Source organism: Cuculus canorus, chromosome 8 (genome assembly GCF_017976375.1).
Source record: "Cuculus canorus isolate bCucCan1 chromosome 8, bCucCan1.pri, whole genome shotgun sequence".
In the NCBI taxonomy this organism is placed as follows: domain Eukaryota; kingdom Metazoa; phylum Chordata; class Aves; order Cuculiformes; family Cuculidae; genus Cuculus; species Cuculus canorus.
Window position 1 is genome coordinate 4,139,804 of NC_071408.1, and position 18,262 is coordinate 4,158,065.

The 18,262-nt window shown below is 41.4% G+C and overlaps 1 protein-coding gene across 2 annotated transcripts in view; it reads right to left on the reverse strand.

Annotated features, from left to right (window-relative positions):
* The window catches only part of BRINP3 (BMP/retinoic acid inducible neural specific 3), a 195,297-nt gene that overhangs the window by 63,529 nt on the left and 113,506 nt on the right, over positions 1–18,262 (reverse strand). For both annotated transcript variants that reach the window (XM_054073474.1, XM_054073473.1), the window contains one exon: positions 11,201–11,391. In XM_054073474.1, the coding sequence (XP_053929449.1) occupies positions 11,201–11,391 (191 nt within the window). The remainder of the gene's footprint in view (positions 1–11,200; positions 11,392–18,262) is intronic.

Genomic DNA, 18,262 nt, shown 5'->3' on the forward strand with positions numbered 1-18,262 from the left:
TAAAGAATAGTAAACCACAAAGGACTTTGAGAGCCTTCTAGCTCACTTACAGTGAGTTAAAGGAGCACTGCTCATAAAGCTCTTCCAAGCACTGTCACTGCAACACCCAGGAGTGCAGGGTGCTTACTTTGATAAATGAGCCACGGCTTTTGTACCATCCAAGCAGTTTTGAGGACTTGACTTGTGAGATTCTCGCAAGATGTAGGAAGTCTTAGTAGCCTCCTGGCTTGCTGTCATCCGCACCGTTTCTCAATTCGGTGGAGTGCTGCATGTTAAGGAACCAGTTCAGGGTTTGTCTGCAACAATTTAAGCCCCACTGGTCACAGGAGAAAAAATAAGTGCTCCTCATTTGCCATACTTAAACTTCATACGGAATTACTGATAGCAGAAAGCGTCTCCCAGAGTCTCCCTGTTTCCATCCCAACTGCTAGTCTGGAACGTAGCATCGCTGACAGGCTGGTTTCAGACACAAGTAGTTGAGGAAGCACCAGGGAAGGGACGCTGGGAAAGGAGGCAGTTTATCTGGGATATTAGCTTTCTACGTCAGGTCAACTTGTTGCACGCCTGAGGTGAGGGTAAATGCACCAAATCTGAAGGTATATTTGGTTAAGATACAAATATTTATACAGTTCTACGTAGAACTCTCTACTATGAGCCAAGCAATCATTTTCATAATTAATTTCATGCGTATAAATAAAAACTAATTTTCAGGTAGCAATTTTTACTGAAAACTCGCCGCCTTGATAATGAGCAGCATTCTAGATTTTTTAAAAAACTACTGGAAAAGGCAAAGCAAAAGAAAAGAAATAAATTTGCAAGTGAAGAACCATATGAAAGACGGATGTCTGGTTAAAAATAAACCATAAGCTCCTAATACCTCTACTAAAACTGAATAAGTCCCCCTTTTTATTCCTCTGAGACCAGCTGCATTCCAGACAATTCTACTGCCTTTCTGCTATAGATCTAAAAGGAGAACTGAATCCAGGTTTCTCATTTCAGTCCAAATTGGTTGGAAATGAGAGCGGGTACTCGTGTTCTGTATACGGTCTGATGCCTGTCAAAATTAATGGAAAAAAGAACATTTCTTTTACACTTAAGTCCTGTCAAATACGCACAAGTCAAGTGAAGAATCCTGCAGCGTAAGGACTGAGATGGTTTTGCTTATACCCATCCTTAAATATAGAGACTTTAAATGTCAAACTCTCAAAAGTCTAAAGACTGTAGAAAATGCCTTTAGTGAATAAGAACTAGTGAATAAGAAGTGAATAGTGAAAGTGTTTGTACATCGTATTTTCATTATATCCTTTAAGGTTTTAACGAACTCACAAAAACTGACAGAGGAGAAAAGAAAGTGTCCAAAACTGCACATCACATCAGGAAGTGGAAACTTCAAATCAGAGTTCAATGTTTTACTTAGAAGAACAAAAGTGAAACTGGAATCAAAAGTTTGCCGAGTTTGATTCAATAATCAAAATACTCAGAACTGCAAACATAGCACACGGTACTCAAGCATTTCTGTACTTTTACATGATATGGTGGGTGAAAAATACTTTGACAGGAGTTGCTGTTGGAGCTATAGGTCTTACATACATAAATGCAGGAAATGTGTATTTGTCACCGTGTGGTTTTTCATGACTTTTTATTTATTAGAATGTCTATCTTGTGAGTAGAACCCAATCCTTTCTAAGCTATCACCATATATACCTCTTTACAGAGCACACAGCAGACTTACCAGCTTTCCCTATCTTCATGAAGGATAGATCCTGCCCAGTGTAATGCGACAGCAAAGTTGTTGATAAAGTTGAATCAATTATCTTAAGTAACTTTTCTTACTGTCTTTCCAGCACTGTAACCTCCTGATGCCATGCAGTTGTGAAATACCTTTGTCTTTTACTTCAAGACAAAATGGTATGAGATTTTACTCCTTCCTGGAATATACCAATTCTTTCCCACAGGGTTATTTTCAATAGATTGGTCTTTAGGAGCAGAGGAAACTATTCAAAAACATATAAAAATCACAGTAATTCAGTCCTCTCAGATATCCTCAAATAAAAGAGAAGTAGCCCCACACATTTTATCGTTAGATTTAACTAAGTATATAAATTGCCACGCTTCAAGAAGCATCGGGTATTTATTTCATACAATTACATTATGACAGTATTGCTGCAAATGTCATATTTCAAGCAGAGAACCGGAGTAAGAACGAAGTCTGCTTAAAGGGACTAAAATACAACAGAAAAAAATATTGTGATGGTCCTCTTCAAACCACGTTATTATCTAGAACATTTTGTCATCATTTATTTGTGCACATTAGGGATTTAATGAAAAAATGAAGTCAGAACATGGAATGTTTTTTTCTTTTTCAAGGCTCTGCGCAGTCCTGAAGAAAACTATTTCCTTAAGAATCAACATACTTGGTAGGAGACTGTACACTGGTATCCTCTAGGGAAATTATTGTAACCGTTGGACCCTTCTGGACTAGTGTGACTGTAACACTACAATTCTTTTATATTTGAGGGGTTTTTTTAAGTTTTTTAACTTTTATTTTACTTTTAACAAAAATAAGAGGAGGAATGCTGCAGTTTCCCCGAAGACCATGACATGTATTAACTATTCCCTGGGAACGAGAGGGTTCATTTGGGTAACCCAGAGAGAGAACGATTAACAGTTTGATAAGTTAGCAAGATGACGGCTGAGGTTGGACGAAGAAAACTTTTATCTTGGCGGTATCAATCAGGCAAAGAAACTCCTTTGATTCCAGGGGAGTTTATTCTTTGTGTAAGGTCAGAACCTCACCCTGTAAAATCAGAAACGCTTTTTATTTTGGTACTTCGGATACGTGATTCAGCATTAAAGTCTGCAGGCCAGTGACGGGGCCGACACCTTTTCAGCCATTAAATATCTGAAAACACTGCAGTAATCACTCAGCACCATAGAAAGTCTCCTGGATGAGCAACGGAACCTTTCTTAAACCCAGCAGCTGCCACAGCACGTAGAGGCACCATGAGCATTCTCCTGTTAAGGGTTACATCAGAGTTTTGCTGTCAGAAACGTAAATCCTGCTGAAGTGCCGTGGGAAGCCTTACAGGTAAAAAGAATCGTGAGCTGCAGAACACTGCAATGATGTCACTCAGAATCAGGTGCCTATAAAGGATTCATACACCAAAGATATTTTCAGGGATGTTTTGTACCATCAAATTAACAGACTGTATAAGATGATTGCAGTTTGAATTATAACCTACGACAGCAAACCGTGTGAAAATGTATCATAGGTATAAATTCTATAGGGAATTTAATACGGACAACTGAAACCTTTCTGACAGCTTTTTATGATTCTCTAAGCTTATTTCTTCTGACTCTCAGCCCCAGTTATGCTGAGGTATTCCTCCTAACCTGCTCTTTGTGTTCATACGCATTGTTGGTATGTACTAACTCATATTTCTTAGCGTTCAGAGGTAGGGAAAGGTTCTGTGAATTTTATAGTCCTTGCCTGACACTCCGTGCCCTGCTGACAGACAGAAGCTGCCAATTAGACATGGAGAGCACTGAAGCACATGTCACGACTCTACACAAACCACTGCACTGCCAGAATAAAGACCAATTAAAATCCATACAAAACTGAGTGCCTCCGAACCAGTGCTGGAATGTTCTGCTCTGACCACATTGCTCAATATGTTCACTGTGGATCTGAGTATTAAAATCCTTCTCCGTTTTCTGGGTTTATTTACTTAAGTTACATTCTTTTTAAAAAAAGAATATGAAACATTTAAGGAACGGTAGTATGAATTATGGTTTTTTGATGACTGTAATGGCAAACATTCTACCAATGCTGTTAAGGTCTCTTGTTTACAGATGTACAGTCTAACCTGCTTAGGGTTTGGCAGTCTTTATTTTCTTCAGGGCATTTTAACCCTTCTCTCTTGACTGAACTACGTAATGATACAACAAAGTCCTTCAATTTGTTGTGTCCTATTATGTCATATAGTCTAACCATTGTTGTTGTTTCATATTTTTTTAAGGTGAAGAATAGTTATCTAAAACCTTTCTAAAACGTATACCCCAGCATCTCTATTATGTGCTATTTTGTTGCTTTGAAAGCATTTCATGCTGTGTTTCCAACTAGCTAGTGATGTTATAACTTCTTGCACTCATTACTCCTCTAGCACATGGCTGAAAATATAATGAGACAATGTAGTCTATATTAGAGCTGCTAAAACCATCCTTTTAGGAGTGCCGCTCTGCAGCTGCTGTGATGCATTGTGTCAATTATGCTGCTGAGTCTGCATTCTGAGAGTGTTTAGTAAAACGTGTTACTGCATTAACTTGCTGGTCCCTTTCCCCCCTTATTCTCTCACTCTCTGGACTAGTGAGGACCAGATTCTCAAAGGACTTGTGCGGGTTTACACCAGCTGCAGAGCTGACCGCTACCTTACCTCTTAGGGAAAGCAGTCCTGGAGTTCCAAGTTAATTAAATTCCGACTGTCCAAATGAATTAAGGCTGTTTTTATTATCAATGCCTTAAATTCTTGAATAAGATACGGAAATAAATCCCTAACCTTTACACTCGGCGTATTCTTAGAATTAGCTAACAGACCGTGCGCGACTGTCACAAAGTTTCATTACACCCATAGTGAATTTGACCCAGAGATCTCCAGCGGCTCCCAGACATAAATGTATAAAAGCTCAGATATACCAACGTTACACTGAGCCAAACACAGTCCTAGGTTTCACATTATTGATGTTAGCACCTGTACTAGAGAACGGCTCCTGTGCTTTGTGCTGCGGTTTAGCCAGGCTCGAAGAACAGAATGCCAGCATTTTGATCCCGGCTGCCCACCCAAATCCACAGTTAAACTCAGATTACTGGAAGAAAAGAGGTGATGCCCAAAATATAATGGCACTTAGATGCCTACCTGCATGGTATGAGGGCCAAAAAATCCATACCAAGCCATATAATTAGCGAAGGGTTTGTGAAGCTTTAAATAACAATCGAGATTTTCAAGGTAACCTGCAAAATACTCAATCCTTACTAAATTTTATGGGAGTTTACCACATCAAGACAGAGATTTAGGAAAACAGTTTCTATGTATTTCCTGAAAACATTAACGTTTGACTCCCCCTTCGAAAAATTTCAAGCTTTGTTCTTGTACGAAGGCCAAATGAAGGTAGTGAGGAACACGGACGTTCATAATGGACCTGAACAAAACTTGTCCTTGAAAATCTGCACTGTGCTTTTCCTCTACGTGTTGCAGTAATTTCACCACATCCACACACTGAGGAAGCCACAAAGCTTTGAAAAGGGACAAACATTTCTGGCTTTTACTTTCCTAGGTACGTTTAATCTAACTTACTTCTACTGTTGTTCAGAGCAGTGGTGGCTGCTCCATCCCTGGAGGTGTTCCAGGCCAGGTTGGATGGGCCTTGGGCAGCCTGAGCCAGTGGGAGGTGTCCCTGCCCATGGCAGGGGGGTTGGAACTGGATGGGCTTTAAGGTCCCTTCCAAGTCAATCCATTCCACAATTCTGTGATTCTATTAATTTCTTCAATGGAGTCAACAAATACCTGACATTACAGGTCTTTTCGGCCCAGTGTTTCTAACTGTGGTTTTCCAACTTGAAGCTCTTGCTGGGCACAACTTTCTGACCTTCCCAAGCTTTGGCCCTTTACAAGGCTGTATAGTCCTAAATCCCACAAACTGAACACGGAAAGTGAGGGCAACAAAGGTTCAAGATCTGGATTTCAAAAGCTTCCAGAATCTGTTCACCCACGCCAGGAAAACTCGCTACATGTAGAATTCGCCAGAAATCAGACAAAAGCATAAGGCTGTACAGTATTTCAGCATTTCTACTTTTGATTACAGCAATTACTGGAATCCACAGAAAAACACATTCAAGTATGAGGTATGAAAGAAAAAAAAATGAGACAAGCGACCTTTTTCAGACCAAATGAAACAAAAAAAAACCGGTCTGGATTTCAGTCTGAATTTTGAGTGAGAAAGTAATTTCATTACGCTTAAGTTTCCTCTCTAACAACCCACTATGAGTCATTCATGGGTTAATTATAGATAATCAGAGATATTTACCATCACAATAGAGCCCTGTTCTGATAAACTATTTGTAATCTAAAGTTTTCAGAGACAACAAAAGTGCTTAAATCTCTCATAGCAAAAAAAGTGTTTTGGGGGAAGAAGAAAGCAAATTGCACAATAAAATTTAATTGAAATTAGAGGGCACATCCTCAAGGATGTTTATTCTTTCTCACTCAGATGGAATAAATGGGCTGTAATCTGGCTGTAAATAGCTGGCGGAAAATTCAATTTATGCATCTGCTCTTGTATTGCCTCTTGTTCTTTCCTTGCACTGTGGCTGTCCCACAGCTGGCTGGACGCAAAGATAACACCTACACTCTCTTCACCTGCCCCAGCTCCCCTGCAAAAAAATGTAATCTGGAACAGAACAGGATATCCTCCAAAAGACGACGACTGTAACAGCCTCGCTTTATCAATCAGCAACGTTACTCCCACCTACCAGAACTGCGGTGATCCTTTTGCAGAATGCAGCGAGAGAAAATACAGTAATGTTTTATTTGCTGTATGACCAATTTGTTTCTTATGTCTTCTGCACAATTGTTTGGGCTTAATGCAGAAGTTCATTAGTGACAGCGGTGGAATTAAAGCTTGTAGCAAACGTGAACTGGAGTCATTTCAGCAGGAGTATACAGTTGTCTCCCAGGTGCATTAGACTCACAAAGCAGAATGGAATCCTGTTTTACCACACAAAGCCCTCTGCCACCCACCCACCATAGAAAAAGGCTCCTAATTAACTGCTAGGACGATGGAGACACAATCTCAGGGCGGTACACTGAGGTCATTCTGCCAGTGGGCAATGGCAGGACACAGTAGAGGCTACAGCAATTCATGACCTACACGTCTTGTTTACACCACCCATCCATCAGCAAAGGAAACAGGCCAGTCATACGGATTAAGGTCATTGCAAAGTCCTAAGTGTCCGGTCATTTCACCTTCCCTTTGGCCTTCAGCTACCATTAGATCTTCCATAGGTGCACGCTAGCATGGGTGTATAGAAGTGAGAACAGCGCTGAGTTGGAAGAGCTGAGAATATTGCTCATTAAAGATACCACACAGGGGAAGAAAAACATTTGCTGAACTTATTTGTATTCTGCTTCCGTGACCGGACAGGATTTTATTAACAAGAGGAGAGCACACCCCATCATCCTAACAGGGATGCTAACAGGGAGAGCGAACTGCTGTCAGTGCATCTGAAGGGAAATCTTCACAGGAAAAAGCTTCTCAAATGAGCATGCAAAGGAAGTAATGCTGGATCACTAATATTTCAAACACAACAGGATGTACATTCATGTAAATGTATATGCAAATTAGTTGCAGCCCTCAGGCATTTGGTGAGTTTCCAATGAGGCCCCTGAGGGTGCAAACTGTTGATTTAGCATATGAGCCTAACGACTTACACTGAAATGCATGCATTAAAATAACATTGAAAGAATGTGTGTATTAGGGATTTTAAATATGTTAAATATTGGTGTAGGCTCTAGGTTGCTCCCTTGGACATTTGATTTCCAGTTGGAAAATGTGACACGGTGATTTTGCCTTTTTTAATACAGGATAAACAATGTACTGTCAATGTACATTGTTTGTACATTTGATTAATGTGAAGCCTCAATCAGCTGTACTCATGTCATTTTTAAGGATAACTATGCCACAGCTAACAAACTCGATCACAAACAAATTTGATTAACAAATTCATGTAATATATCTCTTCCAGTCCTTTCCTCACGCTGCACATTAACAGATTTTGCTCTGAATGGTACTGTTTCTCACTAGATAAATACAAATGAAACATGAAGACTTTAACACGGATTCTCACTTCCCCCTTCTAAGTGCTTTCCTTTCTCTATGACATTAAATTAGGATTTCTGATGGAAAAGCTTAATTATAAAGCTTATCAAAATATTATCTTCCTGCACCAGTCCCACAAAATTATTTATCGAGACCTGTATGAAAAATGTTCAGCTATTAAATATCTCAATTAATTTCAATGAAGTATATAAGGATTGATCAAACAATCATTTTAATTACATAAGGGAGAAAAATCTATCATTGTATTTTGCTTTCCAAAGAGAAATTCTTAGAAGGTGTGAAAAGAGATATTTACTGCTGGTAATTTTTTTTCACCCCGCCGGAAGACAGACTGAGCTTGGATCATTCTCACCCCATATTTGATGTTGACTCTGTAATTCAAGAGACTTAACAGATCCCTCTCCATGCCTCATCAGTAACATCTACTGGCCTTTATTTATTAAGGAAGCACTAGAAGAAGCAGCTGGAAGCATAAGGAACCGAACAGCCCTGGTCTGAGAACCTGCGAGGTGCTCACTGCTATCCCAGAATATCGCTGCGATAGCTCTGATAATGCTCATCCTCTTTCCTGTCCTACACAAATCCATTGTTGGGGTGCTTTTAAGGGAGCTTCAAGACCCTCCTCTACTACTGCATGCTTAGGTTTTTTAATGACCGTTTCCTGCTCCTGTAGACAAGATAACATTTCCTTCATAATATTATTATTGCGTTTTTCTTGATAGATGATCATTAAATCTTTTTGACGAGTTATCAATTTACAATACATTCAAAAAGAAAATCCTCCCTTCCCGAGGCAGATAGACAGGAGAAAAGAACAATCACAAGAAGGGGCACAGAATTCAGACAGCAACTTGCTTAGGAGTCACACTGCGTTGTTAATAAGTATTATCTGTTTTGCTTTTTAAGAGAAAACATGGTTGTTTTTTTTTTTGCAGGTACAACTATAGGAAAAAAGACACGTGAGGCGTGATCTAGTCTGACTTGAGGGGGTTATACTGATTTTGGAGCTAAAAGGAATGAAATACAGTGGCTTTATTTGGTTGGTTGTGTTTTTGAAGGAGGAATGTATATTTTTAATCTCTCTTCTCAAAGAATGTTTTCGGGAGCGTCACAGCCATCAAGTTCAGTCATCTCAGAACAGCAAACACACGGCTGTCCAAAGAACTCTGAAAGTTGTTTCTAACTACTGCCGCAGTTTCCGATTGCCCACAGTCACAGGAAATGTGGAAGCTAACAAGCAAATATCAGCAAATGATTCCCATTCACTTCAAAGTCCAAAACTCCAGGAATACCTTTGTGGCCGGGCTCATTTGTGCATTGATGTCTTATGATTTATCTCCAGTCACCACCTCTTTTGATTTGTGCTTTAATTCTTGCCTGTTCTGAATAATATTTTTTTTGTTTTATACGAAACATTATTAATACTCTCAGCTCTCTCTTCTTAAAATATAGACGACTGTGCTAGTATGACAGAGTCAGTACACTGCGTGATAGAAAGACAGCCAAAATGTAAACAAAACTGAGTGACGTAAAAGGAAAGGAAAACAAACTATTCAACAGATAATGACTCTTTCTATTTGTTTGTTTGTTTGTTTTTAAGGAAATGAAGTTACATGTGCAAGCAAATTGTTTTTAGGACACAGCATTGCTATTTGAGAGTGAAATAAAAATGACAGTATCAAATACTAAAGAGATTCCGAACACCGTTTTTCTTTTTTGTTAACTATTGAGGCATCAAAAAATGATTGCGTATCACTTGGTAAACGTCAAATAGAAATTCAGAGCTTCAGGAATTTCTAAACCTGTTCCAACACATTTATATTGGATTCCTTTGATGCTGGTCGGAAGGGAGTTATGGTCAGCTGAGAGAACTCCTCTTGGACTCCCCTCTTTGCAAATCCCCACTCTCATCTCCCAAAAAAAAGCTGCCCAGCAGTTTACTGGTGTGAAGAGCACTGGGCTCACTCTCCCCACTGGGGCAGCCCAGGAGGGAAAGGCACAGAGCTGGCTGCCGGCCACTCTGGTCCTCAAGTCCCCCCAGTGTCATGTCTTCCGAACTGGCCCTCAGCCTGACCTGCTAGAACGTAGCAACCTGGGTCTGCAGCTCCATGGAAAGCCCGTGATCTAACTCAGATGTCACTACGTATATTTTAATAAATAATCTTGAAACGTGCTACTTACACCACAGATCTGGAACTTCATTTCATGGTTTTCCAATTCAAAAACAGCAATGTGGGGAGAGAACAAAAAAATGCCTTCCCTGGCTTGCTTTTGCGTTCCTAATTTTCAACAGAAACAGTTCTTTTGTTCAGTTAAGTGCTTCAACTACAGAAATTTGTGAGGCGTGTGCTGCCACTCTCTCACTCCCATCGTGTGCCTGTGGATGGTCAGGGGGTCGCTGCTATGCTGCCAGGCTGTGGCGGATGGCACAGGAGGAATATCCTCCACATAGCAGCAGCCAAATTGCACCGGTGCTGCACAGCAACAAACTCCAATTGTCTCCTCCTCACCTTAAAGGCTCTGGCACACCCAAGGAGGTCAATCTTTGTTTACTCAAGGAGCAGCCAAGGTAGCTGCAAACTCCAGTTGGCTTCAGACAGTCTTTAACGAAGACCTTAGTTACGAGTGGAAAGATCCAATGAGCAGAACAGATTCTAAATCACATCTTATGTTAAAATACTAAACTGCAAGTTAAAATTTTATTTGCTCTTCAATGCTGGAAATGGACTGAGAGAGGTCATTTAAAATAAAGAACATGAGGCTACAGAGCCGCTCAAAAGAACAGTTGTAGTCTTATATGATTATCGGTGCTGTGGCACCGATCTCAGCCAAGCATCCTTCAGTGCTAGGAGTGACCTACAGCAGTCAGCAGGCAGGATGCTTTGGTTGACAAACTGTACTAAAAGAAGTTCCTAACAGAACATTAGATGTGCCTCCACAAAACTACAGAATGAAGAGTTCCAAATTGTTCCAAAGGTCAGTTAAAACAAACAAAAACCAAAAGCCTGCCTATCAGTTGCTAAGCACACCTGTAACAAAGACTGTCTCGATGGGCAAACACTTCTGTAAAAGCCATCTGTATCACCCAAATCCTGTATCGCTCATCAAGAGTAATACCTTCAGTGCATTCAACCCACTTCTAACCAGAACCTTAATTATTGATTGGATGCTTTGATTCAGATAAAGTTCAGAACAAAAATCATTTTGCTAACAAATCTATTTTTGCTAATCAAAACACACCTCTCCTGAGAGGCAGCGAGTGAATCTGAAATGTCTCTGCAGTTTGGTCCTGGAGGACTTCTCCTACCTTTATGGCAGTGGAGGCGATCTGGATGTGGTGGAGCCTGCGCAGCGTGCTGTCCCTGTCAATGAAGTAGGAGGCTGCCAGTTGATGCAGGGTCTCCAGAGTCACCGCAGAGCTGTTCGTGTTGGGATCACTTCCTTCCGACCTCTTGCTCAGCTTCCGTTTGTCCACAAAAATTGTGAGTGACTCCTCTCCTAACCAAGGAAACAGAAACCACAGCATTCATCAGTGACAGCTTCTGCAAGTCTCACTTTGCCAGCAATAAAACTGCAGGCCAACGTTTTCCCTAGCTGTTGTCTGATGTCTGGAGCTCCCTCGCTAACAGTAGATGCAGATCAAACAATCATAGCATAGCTTGGGTTGGAAGGGACCTTAAAGATCATCCAGTTCCAACCCCCTGCCATGGGCAGGAACAGTCTCCCCCTATATCAGGCTGCCCAAGGCCCATCCAACCTGGCCTGGAACACCTCCAGTGATGGGGCAGCCACAGCTTCCCTGGGCAACCTGGGCCAGAACCTCACCACTCTCAGCGTGAAAAAAATTCTTCCTTATGTCCAGTCTAGAAATAATCTGCCCCTCTCCAGTTTATACCCATTGTCCCTTGTTCTATCACGCCAAGCCTTTGCAAACAGCCCCTCCCCAGCTCTCCTGTAGGTTCCTTTCAGGTACTGGAAGGTCGCTATAAGATCTCCTCAGAGCCTTCTCTTCTCCAGGCTGAACAACCCCAACTCTCTCAGCCTGTCCTTGTATGGGAAGTGCTCCAGCCCTCGGATCATCTTTGTAGCCTCCTCTGGACCCATTCCAACAGCTTCTTAGGTTGATGATTCCAGAACTGGACACAATATTCCAATTCAGGTCTCCCAAGAGAGGAACAGAGGGTCAGAATCCCCTCCCTCACCCTGCTGGCCACGCTGCTTTGGATGCAGCCCAGGACAGGGTTGACCTTCTGGGCTGCGAGCGCACATTACCGGCTCATGTCGAGCTTCCCATCCCCAGCACCCCAAGTCCTTTTCCATCACATCATCACCCATCCTGTACTGAAACTGGAAATTGCCCCAACCCAGCTGTAGGACCTCACATGGACACTGCGGTGCGCAAGCACATAGGCAACAGAGACTATTCTAGGATTTTATTCTTTATTTAGGGGCCTCCTATGAATAACAGCTATACAACAGGACAGATTTAGGCCTAAAATGCGCTGGGAATTAGTCTGCAGACTAACTACAGAGAAATTCTGTAGCCATTCAATTTACACCAGGTGTAAAACTTATTTCCAAGGTTGCCTAATACTTTCATTTTCTAGTTTTTAATTTTAGCGTAAAAGAAAATGAAAAAGGCGTGATATCCCAGACCATTCTTTTTTGGTTTCGTTTCCTTCTTTTAAAACACTTCACACAACTGACTTCCAATAAAGATACCTCATTATGAGGAGTTATAAGCAACCCTCTCCTTTCTAATCAATTCAGCAATGCTAAGATGTCTGAAACCTGATATAACAGGGGACTTAAACCAAACTTATATAATTGAAAAGTATAGAAATATATAGTAAGGATATTAATCAGTTTATTTTAAAAAAGAGAAACATAAATAACAGTCTGCTAACTCCCAAAATGCTTTTTCCAGAAAGAAAAGTGAAGATCCAGGATATTACACTATGTATTTCTCCCTTCCTTTCTCTTTAGACAGACATGGAGAAATACTACTTAATTGAGAAATTTTGATACCTGAAGGATTATTGAAAATGAAACCAAAACAAATTCTCACTCTGTAAACCAGGTGACGAGTGAACCGTCCCAGATCAGATCGACTGAAACTGCACCTCTGTAAGGAATTTTCCACATTCATTGTTTATTTCATGGATATTTTTTACCTGTGTTTCAGGCTAAGCACAAATTCATTCATTTAGTACCGTGCTTAGGCAAAACTCTTTAATTCAGGAAATCAATTAGAAAACTAATTAGTTGATTCAGTATTTCCTCTTGCACAACTTGCGTCTGAAGTAACTACAAAACAACTTTTCTCACTCTCTGAGCCTGTGTTTGGTAACTTGAATTCTTCGACATAAATCTCATGAATCAAGGGATAATAACATCTATCTTTATTTGAGATGCTGAACAACTTCACAGAATGCTGTTTCCTTGTTCCTGGAAGGGAAGCTGCCCTGGGTAGGGTCTGACTTGCCACTTGTGCTAGTTTCATCGCTCGCCCATCTGCTACGGTGGCATTTTGCCCATTCAGAGAAAGGGATGCCAGCTTTGGATATGTTTACGTGCCAAAAAAATATAGCTGTAGAGGGATAATATGTAGGATGAAAACATGACATCATCTTTAAAGGGAGATAATCCTGGTGGTGAGCAATGCTAAATGAAGAATGCATGCCTCGGAGCAGGAGACCACATCTGCTGACAAATTTGACCTCGGCTTGCAAAATTCATTATGTTTTGAAAAAAAAAGAGTGTGTTTCCGTTAATCAACGTACCTTACAGCATTTCCCACTCTCTCACAAATTCAGAGGACAGTCAGGCCCTTCAGACCTTACATAGTCACAACTGCCATTATCCAGGAGCCTCTCCTCTAATTTGACCTGCCAGGCTTGCCCAGCATGTTCATTTTGCCCAGGAACGGCCAGCTGCTGCCCAGGACAGCTGGCTATTCCATCTGGAGCCTACCTCGGCTTTCACCACTATATTTATGGTTCTCCTCCTACAGTTTTGCAGGAGGTAATTTTTCTGCGCACGCAGTCCTCAAAGCAGGGATTAATTGCCTGAACTCCAAAGAACCAGGCATTAAGGCACCATTTCTCCATCCAGTTACATCTTTCGGCTGCAATAAGTAGACGTAGGTTCGCAATTTATTTAACTGCTGCCAAAACACCACGCAAAGCAGCCTGGGGTTGCTTGGCAAGGTGGGCACGAGCACGTTACATCAGCACAAGCTGGTGCGCCACATTTTGCCTACGCTATGCCGACATGAGGTGGTGCTGGTCCCGTGGCCAGGTGGGACGTTATTCCCACCGTACTGCGTCCACGCCAACTGCCATGAGTAGAGAACTGGAAAAAGCACAACAAAGCCTGCGGCTTGTACTTTGAGAGGAATTTGCCATCAAAATCCAGCCTAGGTTCCAGCATTGCTGGCGTTCTCTACACCTACACAACAAAACCTGACTTTTCCAAACCTGCCCTTTGACTCCGGCCAGGATGAAAGATGTTTCTGGAACAACAAGCAATGGAATGGGCTAAGACTGGTGCCAGGGGCCATAGGCTTTGTGCAGCTGTTTGTGGAGCTATAAAGACACGGCCATTGCAGAGCAGACAGTGGCAGAACTCACAGGGGTAAACCCTGTACCAGGGACCAGTTCAGGCTGCCAAATAAGGTGCAAAATTTCACAGGGAGATTTCTTTCCATTCTTCCCTCTTTTCCAGAGGTCTTAGCCAGTGCACTTAAAGGGACTTGTGCAAGCTCAACCAGCTTTCCACTGAAAACACCTTATAACAAATTATAAGGTAAAAGAATACAAGCCCTTAATGTTGCAGAATTTCTCAGAAAATTAGAGAAAAAGCCTTTTTTTTTTTAACATTCTCTGTGTTTCATTAGCCAGTACATCACTCCATCTTGGTCTGGTGTAAATTCTTTTGATTGATCTGTATTAGTTATTAGTTGAGATGGTGGGACTGCTTCTGTTTCTCAAGGATTCTGGTCAGTTATGTTATTAAAAGAGACTTTGTCTATCTTTTGCTCATCAAAAAAATTTGTTCTGCTGGGGGTGGAGAGCAGAACTGCAATAAAAACTCCCATTTAAAAAAAAAACACTTGAAAAAGGAGAGTGCTGAGCGTGGTGGTGTTTTGTTTTGATTAAAAAATGTCAGGAAAATAACCTTTGAGCCCCCTCAAGAGTTATCCTATTTTCCTGGTCCTGCTTGATCCCAGGCTTGCTGCGGCAGTTGCTGGTGGGTGTGTTTTGGCAGGCAGGATCCCCAGCATCCCCAGCCCCACTCCCTGACAGATCTGTTTTGTTTTTCCTGCTCTGTAACCATGCTGAAATGATTTTGAATGTTTGCTTTGACTCAGATGACATCAGCTTACAACTCTTGAGGCTGAACAAAGGCACGCAGCTGGAGCGATAAGGCCTTTGGTGTAAACATTAAGGAAGCTCTTTCTCTTCCCAAATCTCTGCACCATTTGTACAGCATCCCAAACAAGCGAGTCCGAGCTCATCACTGGTCTCGTTGGTGCTGACACCAGGTGTGAGCAGGTACGTTTCAAAAATATCTGCTATTCATGAGGCATCTAAAAGGTTCTGAAAGTTTTCCATCTGTCAGAGCTGATTTAGCCAGAAAAAACAGATTAAACCCCAGCAAACTCCACCGTAGGCTGGGAGTCGGGCATCCGTGGCACTGCAGGGCTGGAACAGGGCTCCCCTACGCTCCCAGAGCGTGAAGGGGTGTAAAGTATCATTGCCAATTCATATTTAACTTGTGGAAGACAATCCCAGTTTTAAGTTAATCTAGAGAAAATTAAATCCATGCCAAAAGAGACTCTTCTGCCACGTTTGAAACATGGATGAATCTCAGATTTCACTGCCTACAGTCTGCAACCATGAAATAGGCTAAGGTGACATCTAAGCATTAGCTAAAGAACAACTGTGTTTTAGAGAACTACTCAAGGTTAAGAATTTTAACTGGAAAGGATTAATGACGGTGAGTACTAAGCCTACATGGTTCTTCAGCATCACAGAATCACAAGGTTGGAAAGGACCCACTGGATCATTGAGTCCAACCATTCCTAACACTCCCTAAACCATGTCCCTCAGCACTTCATCCACCCGGTCCTTAAACACCTCCAGGGAAGGTGACTCGACCCCCTCCCTGGGCAGCTGTTCCAGTGCCCGATGACTCTCTCTGTGAAGAATTTTTTTCTGATATCCAACCTGAACCTCCCCTGACGGAGCTTCAGGCCATTCCCCCTTGTCCTGTCCTCTGTCACTTTGGAGAAGAGCCCAGCTCCCTCCTCTCCACAACCTCCTTTCAGGTAGTTGTAGAGAGCAATAAGGTCTCCCCTCAGCCTCCTCTTCTCCAGGCTAAACAACCCCAGCTCTCTCAGCCGCTCCTTGTAAGACTTGTTCTCCAGCCCCCTCACCAGCTTTGTTGCCTGAGCATCAGGCTCACACAGCTGTGCTTTCAAAGCAGCAGTCTCTCTACTTCACCAAATGCAGGAGCCAGTTAACTTCTCTTTCTCAGGTTCAAAAGAAAGAGGATAAAAAACAAAAAATCCCTGTTTACACTCACAAAACACCACCAAACAACTGGTTCAAGAAATGTGCAGAGTTCCCACACTGATGCTCTATGACCATGTAGCTGCTGGCACTGACAGATCCCTCTCTGGGGCAGGAGACCTACACTCACACCACAGACTGGAATACTATGGTCAATACCCCTGCAAGCTCAGGAATTTACCAGCTTATAACTTAGCCTATATATTCCATTCTTCCTAAGTTTATAGGAACATATTTTCCAGTATTTGTATTTACAAGCTAAACTCATTGAGAAAAATATTCCATATGCTGTTTTCCAAAAACTAAAAGTATGAAATAAAACAAGAATTTACCAAGAGTAAATTTACCAAGAGAATTTACCACAGCTCATTTGCGGCCACTGAAATGTAAGACTCCCAAACAACAGTTTATAAATGGCATTCAGAAATTAGAAATTAATTTTGAGCGCGCCTTAAGACTATCTTCAGGAATTATTTAAATAAAAAAATGAAAATCACCACCATTGACATGGCAGAACTGGAATAATGCCGTGACAACTGTAACTAAATATAACCATCTATTGAAGGAGTAAAAATATTTTGTTAGGCATAATAATACATATTCATATGATTTAAATACTTAGCGTTATTTTCTGCCTGAGTCATTGAAAGCTTGTTTTCTTGTACCCACATCTTTGTAATGATGAAAGGATTATATGCCTTGATGTTTCATATTTTCATCTGGAGACTGGGTAGTGGTAAGAAAAAGCAGTGATCTAAGCAGTTCTCACATTTCGTGTCAGGAAGTGAGGAAAGAGGAATAAAAGGATAACAGGTAAGTCGAAGCATCACCCACAGTCACCTACTTAGAGCTCTATCTTCATCCACACGTATGTATCTTACAAAGGCATAAAGTTCTCCAGCCTATGAACTCCTCAAAGCTTCTTAATTAAGTAAAACATCTCAGCTACAACAGCTGTAATGCTTTATAGTTGTTATGCCTTTGCTATAACAAACAGCTTAGCACTAGTGGCAAATTTATTAACGCATGGATCACAGAATGTACCACTAGGGTTTTATCAGGTTATGTTCCCAAACTTAAGCAGATGTTGATGGAAGCGCACAGGTTCAAAAAGTATAGAAATTAATGCTAGGCCAGATGTGGTATCATTTCTCTGATTCATGTGAATAACAGCGCACATTAATTCCGTACATCCCATCTGGTTTTGGATTTGACATTTGTCTTCACTGAGTAGACGGGGAGAGAAAAGAAAGATAATATATTTTTGCATTTTTTTCTTCCCCTCAGCATCCATAATATTAAATGCTGGAAAATTTCCATACCTGGGGGTGGGCGTTTGCAAGTCTGATGCTAAATTTTAAGTTTTTCCTCACATCAATCCTTCAGGATTGGACTCTCCCTCCCTTACTTGCAAATAGTTTGTGTCTGACTTTGAAAGAAGCGCTATGGAAAGCAAAGGTCATATCAGCAGTTAGTGTAAATGATCATAAATCCTTCAGAATTCATCGAGATTCACTGCTTTACACCACCTGGCAATTTCTCCTGTCTCTGTACACCGAGTTCTACACCACCCAAGAGGAATATTAACCAGGGCCAGAAAATCTGACCCTCTTTATTCAGTGCATAGAACAGCCAAGATGTCACTACCAAACCCACTTACGGAACTGCAGTCAGTAGAGAGGGGAATGGCAAGAGGCTGGAGTTAAGATCAGCTACTGACACCCATTAAACTGTTGGCTGTTGTAAAGGGAAAACTAGCTTTTTTTTTTCCCTTTGATTCTCAAAGGCTTCAA